We start from the raw sequence: 12,596 nt of genomic DNA, 5'->3' as shown, positions 1-12,596 counted from the left end.
TCCTTTTATAAATATGGAAACTGAGTCTCAGGAATGTTAGTGTTTATAGTCACATAACTAGTCCACCACCCAAACCTAGCTCTTTCAGACTGCAAAGCCTTTGCTACTTCCACTAAACCAATGTGCCTCATAAAACATTGTAAAAATTAATATATCATTCAATAAAGCATACATAAAGGCACATAATATATTTAATAATCAAATTCCCTTCTGGTATAAAAAATAATTTAAATAATCACTTTGATTTGTGGAGGAAGTAAACAAGAGTTAGAAGCAAAATGTGTATTTAATGCAGATAAACTTGTTTTCCTTTAAAATACTTTTTATTAAAAGGCTATCTAATCATAACCTAGTGATTATAACCAAGCCCAATAAATTCAGCAATAAAGTTTTCCTGAGATTTAAAAAAAACCAAAAACCTAACTCTTTAAATCCAGTTTCTTTTTCTTTATACTTCAAGAACTTTTTAATCCCCACTAACATTTGCTGAAATACAGAAATGACTTACCTATCTATTAAGAATAACATATATTTTCTTTGCAGAAATGTATCCCCAGTTCCCTAGGGAGGCAACAATGCCTTCTCATTTTAATATGTGTGGTTCTTTTCCCCTATCTAATCAGCTAATACTTTTCAAAAGATCTTTTTAATACCTAAATGAAAGGATTGCACATCAAAGACCTGACCTCCCTATTAAAGTATCTAAAGGAAACCCTAGAAATATAAAATCCATTCAAAAGCAAACTGCAGGTAGCTTATTGTACAATGCATTAAGAAAAGAAAAGGGGGGAAAAAGCTTCATAAGAGCTGCAAGAAATTTGGTAAAATTATACCACAAAAATACAAATTGATCATAAGTATAAAGAAACAAATTCATAGCCAAAAACTTACTATAAAAATGCTCTGTAATCAGCCAGGAGGGGAGTCTCTATGAAAAACTTCAGAATTTGTCACAGTTTCAATAAAAATTTCTGATTACAGTTTAATGTTGGGAAGGCCAAAAAGGGAACAAACCACACATTTTTTCAATAGATTCAAAATATGAAATTTTAAAGCTAACTTTCAACATCATAAAAGGTAGATTTTACTAGACAACAGGAGTGGAATAAAGCAATGAAGTAAAAATATTAATAGATGAGGTAGTATAGATACAAATACTTTTTTAAAAACAAATTAAATTTTTTAACATACCATGAATGTGGCTCTGAAGTTATTTAAGTCAGTCAAAAAGTCTTCCACAGACACCTTCTTCACGTCAACAGCATAGTATCCCATTATGCTCTGGTATAGCTTTTCCATGTTTTCATGTAACTTTGAAAGATTCTCATACTGTTCCTTTGTACTGATAACAAAGCTGTATATTATAGTTAAGGCATTCTGAAATTTCAAAGTAATGTTTTAGAAAAACACACACCTGTAAGTCCAATGTTTTGTTGTAATTGTTAGCTACTATTACACATCTCCAAAATGCCAAATCACCTCTAACCGTTAACCATTCTTACAATTCACTCTATACTGTACAGTGATGAAATCTTAAATTCAATTTCTAATTAAATCAAGCAAAATTATCAGAATAGTTAAATATTTGTAATTTAATATTTCTTTCACAATTGAACTCAAGGAAATTTTTCTTCCAATTTGCCTATCTATATAATACAGATCATGTGATATGATTTAAAATTCTAGATCAGCAGTTGTAATAGTACATTTAATGGTAGTGAAGTCAATAACATAGGCATTAAGCACAGCAGTTCAACTGGACAACTGGGGTCAATTTCTAACTCCTAAACTTGGTAGTTCCATGCCTGTGGACAAATGCCTCATCTCTCTGTGCCAAAATGTCCTCACCTGTAAAATGAGAATAAAGTAATATCAACTATCTTAATGAGGCTGTAGTGAGGACTGAGTTAATACATACGAAGTTCTTAGAAAAATGAATGGCATCTAGAATACATATAAACACTTGGTATTTTATTGCCTGGTTATTCATTTTAAGCTTTACTTATGGTTGCAAAGGCAATCAAAAATAAATTTTTAAGAATGACATTTAAAATTTGGTATTTTATGGAATTAAATTCATGTTTTAACTTATCCTTTGTAAAATTGGTAGTTTCTCCTATGTATTATCTGGTTCAAACTATGATTATACATATACACAGAGATGTTATTCTCTCACTTATTTATGACAACTCAGTTCAAAGCACAATGAGACAGAGAAGACTACATGTGAGTGTAGTAGTGCCATCAGAACACATTTTCTAAACAAAGCACAGAATTCTTTTGTGGCATTACACATTGCTTAGGCAGTAAAATCACTGTCTGAAAAGGTGACTGTCTTAGCACATCAATCATAATTACATATGGTTCCTTTAAATTGTGGCATTTAAATAAATGGAACATACAGAATCAAACTTACTGAAGTCATCTTACTGTCTCTAACATAAAAGGATAAACAGACATCAGCACACTTAATTAAAAAAAAAAAAAAGCCAGTTAATAAGAATAACTAGATTGAAACAAAGAATTTCTGGGGTGCGGTCACCTCTGTCAGTTCCTTCTACAATGCAAAACAAAAATGGAAGGTTTATATCTAAAAAAGGAAAATTTGCCACAACTTCAAAATGATTTGTTTCCTGTGGTCAGAGCATCCCCTGGTGGAGAATAAAAAAAAGCAAGAGATCCAGGTCCTTCCCTTTGAGATAGATGAATGAATGAATGAATGAATGAATGAATATTACCAAGGAGAAAGAGGTAGCACTGCAGCCAGATAGTTGGTGAATTCAGGGGGCACAGAAGAATTTTAGTAATTAGAACTCAATCTTCCCACAAAGTACTATGGCATCTCAGTCCACCACAACCCACCTGTAACCATGTCCACACATTGCCAATTGCTCTTCTATGTCTGTTTTTTTTTTTTTCCATACTATTCTCCATGTATTTTACAACTAGAGGCCTGATGCACGAATTCGTGCACAGGTGGGGTCCAGCTGGCCCGCCCCAATTGGGGCCAATCGGGCCAGGCTGACCAGGGGACAGCGGATGTGGGAGGTTGGCCGGCTGGACCTGCCCCCAATCGGGGTGGGAGGGCTGATCAGGGGAGGGGCTGCGGGTGTTTGGCAGGCTAGCCCAGCCCCCTGGTTAACTCCTGGTCGAGGGGACAATTTGCATATTAGCCTTTTATTACATAGGATATACGAAGTCTGAATTCTAATGCAAGAGCTGATTTATTTTAATGGCCTTAAGAAAATCTATAAATCCTTTTCTGGCTCATTTATATGCAACTGAATAGCAAAATGCCTCCTTTATACTTTCTAGAATGTAGATCATAAAACTACCAGTGAATGATGCATTTATATATGGTATCTTTTTTTAATTCTTAGATGAACAACAAAACTTTCTTATAATTAGTAAAATCACAAAATCACAAGGAATTATAACAATACTAGAGGCCCGGTGCACGAAATTCATGCACGGGGCGGGGGGGGGGGGGGGGGAGCCGGGGTCCCTTCAGCCCAGTCTGCACCCTCTCCAATCTGGGACTCCTCAGGGGATGTCCAACTGCTGGTTTTTCCTGCGGGATCGGGCCTAAACCGGCAGTCGGACATCCCTCTCACAATCCAGGACCACTGGCTCCTAACCGCTCGCCTACCTGCCTGCCTGATTGCTCCTAACCACTTCTGCCTGCCATCTTGATTGCCCCCTAACCACTCCCCTGCTGGCCTGATTGACACCTAACTGCTCCCCAGCCGGCCCAATCGCCCCCAACTCCCCTCCCCTGCTGGCCTGTTCCCCCCCAACTCACCTCCCCTGCAGACCAAGTCACCCCCAACTGTCCTCCCCTGCTGCATCTTGTGGCGGCCATCTTGTGGCAGACATCTTGTGATGACATGGGGGCGGCCATGTTGTGATGATGTCACGTGGGGGAGCAAGGGCCACCTAGGCTTTTATTAGTATAGATACTCACACAGAACAGGTTTCCATATATTTTGTCTTGCAAAATATCCATATTCCATAAAATGCTATAGGTAAAATGAACAGATGTAAATAAAAACCACATTTAACATACATGCAGAAACTATTAGATGGAACATATGGTGATTTATTTGTAAAGTGAAATAATTTCTTTAATCTAATAAGTTCAGAAATCAACACTGGTTTATTCAATCTATAAATTCTCAGCTAAAATTATTTATGTTCATGATAGAGACTGTATCCACATGGATTATTTTTATAGTATTTTTAATTCCTATCTAGTTTTTCAGGTCCAAACCTACCATTCAAGGCCTCACTAAATACTTCTTCCATGAAGCTTTCTTCCCTACAGCTATGAGTGATCATTTTTCCCACTGAATACATACAGCATTTGTAGTCCATGGTACTCATTTGTAATGATGTTGTGAATTTTCCTTTCTAATCCAATTCCCTAATAGTGCTTTGTTCTTGACCCATTTCTGGGGTGTGGTCACTTCTGTCAGTTCCTTCTCTAATGCTGTGCCCCACCTTCTTAGTTGTATTAAGTCTAACCATATACAACTACTAGTACATTGTTACCAGTTACTTATTTCACCCTAGTGTCATCATTTTTGAACTTTAGTGGGAAGGGTAACAGGCCTTCTCACAATTCTGATGAAAGACTACACATATATGCATTCTTACACACACAATCTCGATGTAATTAAGAGCTAAGAGAGTCCCCGAACAGCTGTTGACCTGGACAACAGGTTATCCTATTACCATGGGTGTTTCTAACTGTATGGTCACTATTTTTCTGCCCCTATCAGTGCTTATAAGGCTTTGAGCTTTAAAACAGGCACTTCACAAATCCTAGTAATTTTATTCTAATACCTGGGAATATGTCTAGTCTCAAGAATCAATTTGGTAAACAGATTAAATTAAAGCTGTAAATATTATCCAATAACATTTTTTTAAAATTTTCAGATGCAAAGCAAAAGTTAATGAAATATTTGAAAAATGCTGGGCATACTTAATCAAAACAGTATAATTCTATTTAAAAATGTGATGGGAAAGGAGACCAAGAGTCAAAACCATTAAAATTACATGGTCTTGTTCTAAAACTAGAGAGCTTTATAAGTTAACTAGAGACTTTGTGCACAAATTCGTGCACCAATGGGGTCCCTCAACCTGGCCTGCGGGATCAGGCTGAAACTGGCTGTCCTACATCCCCCAAGGGGTCCTGGATTGCAAGAGGGCGCAGGCTAGGCTGAGGGAGGTTGGCCAGCCAGGGAGGGACTGCGGGAGGGCTCCAGGGCATGTCCGGCCCATCTCGTTCAGTCCCCATCAGCCAGATCCCAGCAGCAAGCTAACCTATCGGATGGAGCATCTGCCCCCTGGTGATCAGTGCATGTCATAGCGAATGGTCGACTGACTGCCCCCAGGTTGTCAGGGCATGTCACAGCAAGCAGATGAGCAGCCTTAGCATATCATTAGCATATTACGCTTTGATTGGTTGAACGGATAACCAGACACTTAGCATATTAGGCTTTTATTATATAGGATTATCTTATAATTGTTATCTATAAAACAATGTGCTCCAAAGGGAAGTAGAGCTTTGAATAACTGGAATTATCAAGAATGATAAAATTGTGATTAAACTGAAACAATTTCGGAAATAGCCAAATTCTTAGAAGTTTAAAATGATTATCTGATAGGATGGGATAAATGGTTATATTAATGAGGTCTCTAAGTCATTATTGATGGGCTACTCATTAAGAGATGGTAGAATATTTAGACAGGAACAAAAACAAATACACATCATTATCATCAACCAAAAGAGAAAACAAATGTAGATGTTCTTGTGCTAACTGTTAAACTGCAGATAAAAGTAATGCCCATCTTAGTAGTAGTAAGGCTTTATTTTTCCCCAAGCTCCTTAAAAAGAGTTTTAGAGAAACAGGTGAGCTTTTATACACAATAAATATTTGATAAAATTCATTAGAAAAATATTGATATTTATCCAGTCACTTGTTATTTTTGTAAAATCTGTTTTCTATTCCTTTACTAGGACAAAGGCCAAATTCTCATTAATTTCTATATTAAAGACTGTGATCGTCCCATTTGAAAGTAGGTTGACAAGCAGATCTGTATTCACATGTGCTGAATTACAAATATTTACTGTCGGCCAACTAAGTAGTAAGAAAAGATTATTTCCTCACTATAGTTCAATTAAATAAAAATGTACATAATTCTTTTACCTGAAAAATGCTGTACTTTATGTAGTGTTGGATATAGATGTCTTTCTCTGAAGAAATTTATTGAGATAGTTTCAGCATCTTCATAGAAGTATCAGAAGTGATTAAAACATTGCTATATAGCGGAACAATAAAAAGAAAGTGCAAAATAAAAGCAGGATTGCAATGAAGAAATTTAAAGACTATAACATAGGAAAGAGTCAAGTAACTTGTTATATAAAATTTAATATTATTCACATATAATAGCTTGTATATAACAATATTAATGACACCCACCTTGAACATGTGTTACATATTTTTCAAACGAATATTTACACTGGTATTATTCAACTCTAATTATATTTCTGAGCAGGCTTAGCAATTGGAAAGTAACATCATTATTATTAAAAGTCAATGTGGCGTGGGCAGTGTTGCTCAGTGGTTTAGCATTGACCCAGGAACCAGGAAGTCATGGGTTCAATTCCCAGTCAGGGCACATAACCGGGCTCAATCCCCAGTAGGGGGCATGAAGTAGGCAGCAGATAGATGCTGTTTCTCACTCATTGATGCTTCTATCTCTCCATCCCTTCCCCTTCCTCTCTAAAAAAATCAATAAAAACACATTAAATTTTTTTTCTTTAAAAAAAGTCAATGTGCTATCTCTGAAATAATTGTGCAAAGCCTTTAAAGAATGTACTAAACTAACATTTTTAAATATTAAATAGTATATGTAAAGAAAGCATGCACTGGAAAAATAAAAATACAACCCTATATAATAATCCTACATAATAAAAGGCTAATATGCAAATTGACCAGTGAAAAGATTGGTCGCTATAACACGCACTGACCACCAGGGGGCAGACCTTCAATGCAGAAGCTGCCCCCTGGTGGTCAGTGAGCTCCCACAGGGGGAGTGCTGCTCAGGCAGAAGCCCTGAGCTGGGCTCAGAGCTGGTGAGCGCAGTGGGGAAAGACTTTCCCGCTTCCGCGGCAGTGCTAGGTATGTCCAACTGATGGCTCCCAGACTGCGAGAGGGCGCAGGCCGGGTTGAGGGACTCCCCCACCCGAGTACCCAAATTTCGTGCACCAGGCCTCTAGTATACTATAATTGAACACTATTAGTAAAATTTCCTATTATAATGAAAATTATATCATAATTTAAGACTATTTGATTAACAGATTATCTAATAGTTCACTAAATTATGATTTTTTACATTAAATATCCAGTTGTAAAAATGCATTCTTAACAACTTGGATAATATACATATTCTTCCAGAACTGGTTGAGGAATCACACATTTGATATGTGCTTCAACTAATAAGCACTAAAATTTAAAACAAATTTGAGCATTAATAACCCAAATTTTAGTTAAATATATTTTTATTCATTGTGCATTTTCATTTCCATATTCTTCCATTTTCTAAGATCTAAGCAGCTCACAATTTGCCATTTTAATAAGATCTTATAAATGCATTTAATATTCAAGATCTGGTTTGTTGTCAGTCCTAATTAAAGTAAACAAAGCTTCACAATGAATGAATTTAATTACCTTGAAACTAGTATGTCTAAGAGGAAAAGCAAACGAGTGCAATCTAATCTCAGCAAGTATATTTATGATCATAAGCTCTGTCAATAGCAAAGTGCACCAACTGTTCATATATCTGACTTCCAAGAGATACATGAATGCTAATCAGTTCATTAGAGGCTTCTAGGTTGTGATATTTAGCAACAGGATATAGTAGCTTTCATGTCCATGGAGTATAATTGTACTCAGAATAAAAAATTGTTTCCAACAAAGCGTCATCCTTCCTGTTTCTGATTTCCTGCTAGTTACTTTTTATGAGTTACATTCCTTTCAAGAAGGCAACATCATTCAGCTTCTTGTATCATAGGAATACAAGTATTAATAGGTCCAGAGATCATCTGCTACACTGACTCTAAGCTCAGGAATTCATCTTAAGTTATATGTCCTAGAAACCCAACTTTCATAATTAGTACACTCACAATGGATTACCAAAATCTATACAAGCAAAAACTTTTCTAAAATGCTTTCTATCTGTAAAGAACAATAATAAATACTTCCATTAATAGGACTTAATGATTACAATAAACTGGCACATATGAATATTTTAAAATGATAGAAATGATTGAGAAAAAAAACCAAGAATGGTAAAACTAATAAAAATCTGCTATAAAAAATTTTACAAATTAATTTTGTAAACCATATGTTGCCAAATGAGAAGGAACTGCAAAATATACTTTTGATAAGTATATATTTCATTTTTAGTTTTAAAAAGACAACCATATCTAGTAGAGTGATAACGGTGCCTTGCCTTATAAAAAAAGAAACTGGATAGGTAGGAAAGATAGGAAAGGAAATAAATACATTAGTCAGAACTGATTGTTGCTGAGTGGATTTTTATGATATTTCCCCAAAGATACTGTAGAGATAGCTAAACTTGAACTAATTCACAATTAAGCTGAAAGTATATATAAGAAAATCTATGACAAGCCAAATAATAAGTTTGTGATATGCCAAATCTCAGGAGAGATAGAAAGAGGAAAAGTAGTTATTTCATTTCAAGTAACTCAGTTTAAAATAAATATTAGGAGTGTCTATTTATAAGAGCTCATTTTAAAAATGGGTTATCCTTTCATGTAGAATTCTGAAGTCCATATGGAATTTTAATAATGCATAGTAGCAATACTTTATTATAACACAAAAGATATCAGTCTCTAATTTCACAGAATGGTTTGCAAAGCAACTCAACATTAGTTTCAGGAAATAAAGTTTATTACTTCAATTAGTCATTAGAGATTAAGCCACAAAGTTAGCAAAACCAAAGATAATTGAATTCAAAAGAAACCTTACATTAAGCAGGACAAAAGCCTCATTCTATTGATTTTCTATAAGTATGTATACACACACATACATATTTGTCAATTTTATTTTAGGTTTGGAGAATAACTGCACAAATAGTGATTGTGACAAACTCAATTTTGATTATGGAACTATGTAGTATTTCTAAAGAAAATAGAAAGTTTCTGGAACACAAGTTAAATTCTAGCATAGGACAAGCCTTGAAATTAAGCTGATTACTCACACCAGTTTATGGTCTTTATCCTGAAACATTTCAAAATATCAAAATCACATCATGTTAGATTCAAACTTCCTCAATTTGAGTTTTCATATCCTTTTAATCTACCATGAACTTCAAAAGGAAAAAGGACATGTGGAAGGGATAAGGTGAGAAAAAATATAATTCAAGTTGATAAGAAGGGGAAAAAAATGGAGATCAATAGAATACATTTCAGTATTGTTCATGATAAACACTTCGATAAATTTCCCTGCAAGAAGGTAAAGATTAAGCTTATAATGTGGTACTACAGAATGATCTCTGGTTATGCAAATGTACTTCAATATTAAAATAATTTGTAATTCCATTTGACTAGTAATTTATTTAGATATCAAAAGGATATGGACATCTTTGTCACAAACTTATCATGCACGTCCTCAGGAGGGGGAAAGGTTTCCAAATCTCTCTCAAGCTGTTGAAGCTGCCTTCCCATCTGCTTCAGATTCTTTTCCAGCATTTCTACAGAGACTGAAAAAGAGTATATTAAATGCCTTGAAAGGACAAAATTATAATATATAAAAGGTAAAACACTCTAGAAACAAAATATTTGTGAAAAACCTTACAATAAGAAAGTAAAAAATTTATTATAATAAAGGGAAGGTAAAATTCAGTAAACTTGTTAAAACTTTCAATTTTTAAATCCTGGAATAAAGTAAATTTATTAAGTGTCTTTAAGACATTAGATGAAATTTACAGCAAACCACATGAACAAACTATATTTAGGAAATGTTGTGTTTAAAATTAGAGTTCTTAAGATTAAAAATGGTGGCAGAGAAGGTGGATGCTGCACAGACATGCTCCCAGGAACAAGCTACAATTACAAGTGAAATACGGAAAGGCTTCAGGAATAATCAACGAAAAACTCACAGGAGAGAACCCTGATACCCGAGGACTGAAGGTGGAGAACGCATACAGACTGGTAGGAGCGGGGGAGGCGTGAAAGAACAGGCTGGGCACCCACAGACAGCAACTGAAGTCCTGGAGAAATATCTCAGCTGTGGGGGGAGTACCACTCAGAACTCTGGAATCTAATCCCCAAACTGGGCTCCCTAGCAGAGAGCACCAAATCTGAGGAGGGTACCCGCATAACATCTAGCTGTGAAAAGCAGTGGGGTGAGTCTGCAAGGGAGTTGCAGCTGAAAGTTTGGGCACTCCTTTGAAGGGCCAATGCACAAAAATTCCCTGTGGAGCCACCCACTTTGTGCTCTGGCAGAGGGAGGGTGCAGTGGACTGGAGCTGTGAGAGCAGAACCCAGGACTGGAGACTCAGGGCATAGAGCTCAGAAAGCAGACACCCCAAGTTTCCTGGGCTGAGTCATTCCCTCATGCAGCACAGGACATCTTTCACACATAGACATTTGCCTTGCCTGGGGGGAAGACAGTCGACACACCCTATTGGAAAACACTGTGCCCTGAGGCCACTTAAGATTTAAAAGTAACAATCAGCCTACAGGCAGAAGCAATTGCCTCACACTGTTAAAAAAACTCTCCCCACACCTGAGGATGACTGCCTGGGAACAATTCAAGTCAGAATCCTATTAGTCTGTAAGCACAGGCATCTCTGGAGGCCTTGAGTCTTTGCCTTATCCAATTAGTCAGAAACAGCCTTTAACACTGTTCTGCAATGCAGATTGAGGTGTAGAGAATCTACCTAAAACATAGTCACAAACCCAGACAACCAAAATGAGAAGACAAAGAAAAAACCCCCAAATAAAAGAACTAGAGAATTCTCCAGAAGAAGACATAAATGAAGCAGAGCTAAGAAATTTATCTGAAACAGAGTTCAGAGTAATGAATAATGTAAAAATGGTAAAAATGCTCAACAGTATGAAAAAAGATATATTAACTATGAAAAAAGAACAGTCTGAGATAAAGAATGACAAAACTCAAATAAAGAACACATTGGAAGGAATACACAGCAGAGTAGGGGAAGCTGAGGATTGAATCAGTGAATTAGAAGACAGACTTGAAAATATCACTCAATCAGAGAAACAAAAAGAAAAAAAAGAATTTTAATTAAAATTTTAAAAAAGCATATATATATATGTATGTATATATATATATAAAACTTCTAGAGGACTTTAATGGAGAGATTGACAACAATATAGTCATAGTAGGGGACTTTAACACCCTCTGACTTCACTGGACAGATCTTCCACACAAAAACTTAACAAAGAAACAGAAACTCTAAAGGACACACTCGATCAGATGGATTGCATAGAAATTTATAGAACATTTTACCCCAATGCAGCAGAATATACATTCTTTTCAAGTGCACATGGATCATTCACAAAGATAGATAGGTTAGGACACAAAACAAGTATCTACAAGTTCGAGAAGATTGAAATCATATCAAGCATCTTCGCAAATCACAGTTGAATGTAATTAGAAATCAACTACAGTAAAAACAAAAACATTCAAACACATGGAGGCTAAATAGCATGTTATTAAACAATGAATGGGTTACCAAAGAGATCCAGAAAGAAATAAAAAACTTCCTGGAAACAAATGAAAATGAACACACAACAACCCAAAATTTCTGGGACATAGCAAAAGCAGTCCTAAGAGGGAAGTTCATAGCATTACAGGCAAAAGTGAAAAAAACAAGAAAAAATCAGCAATAAAGTATTTAACCCAACAACTTAAAGAACTAGAAAGAGAACAACAATAAATGCCCAGAGTAAGTAGAAGGAAGGAAATAATAAAGATTACAGCAGAAATAAATTACATAGGGACTAAAAGAACAATACAAAAAAATCAATGAAATCAAGAGTTGGTTCTTTGAAAAGATAAACAAAATTGATAAACAATTAGCCAGACTGCATAGCAAAAGAAACCATCAACAAAACACCAAGAAAGCCCACTGTATGGGAGAGCATATTTGCCAATGTTATCTCCAAAATTTATAAGGAACTGAAACAACTTAACAAAAGGAAGATAAAGAATCCAATTAAAAAATGGGCAAAGGACCTAAATAGACACTTTTCGAAAGAGGACATAAAGAAGCCCTCTTTTGAGATACATGAAAACGTGCTGAAAGTCACTAATCATCAGAGAGATGCAAATCAAAACGACAATGCGGTAGCACCTCACACCTGTCAGAATGGCTATTATTAACAAATCAACAAATGACAAGTGCTGGTGAGGATGTGGAGAAAAAGGAACCCTCCTGCACTGCTGGTGGGAATGCAGACTGGTGCAGCCACAGTGGAAAACAGTATGGCATTTCCTCAAAAAATTAAAAATGGAACTCCCGTTTGACCCAAAAATCCC

The 12,596-nt window shown here is 35.7% G+C and overlaps 1 protein-coding gene across 4 annotated transcripts in view; it reads right to left on the bottom strand.

Moving 5' to 3' along the window:
* The window catches only part of DIAPH3 (diaphanous related formin 3), a gene marked incomplete at its 5' end in the record, with an annotated part of 566,313 nt that overhangs the window by 194,638 nt on the left and 359,079 nt on the right, over positions 1-12,596 (bottom strand). For all 4 annotated transcript variants that reach the window (XM_080660806.1, XM_080660807.1, XM_080660808.1 and 1 more), the window contains 2 exons: positions 1,192-1,354; positions 9,666-9,792. In XM_080660806.1, coding sequence (XP_080516932.1) covers positions 1,192-1,354; positions 9,666-9,792 — 290 coding nt within the window. The remainder of the gene's footprint in view (positions 1-1,191; positions 1,355-9,665; positions 9,793-12,596) is intronic.

Source organism: Plecotus auritus (assembly GCF_963455305.1).
Source record: "Plecotus auritus genome assembly, chromosome: 3".
NCBI lineage: Eukaryota > Metazoa > Chordata > Mammalia > Chiroptera > Vespertilionidae > Plecotus > Plecotus auritus.
The sequence above is the reverse complement of the archived record's forward strand: the minus strand, read 5'-3'. Positions and strand labels throughout refer to the sequence as shown.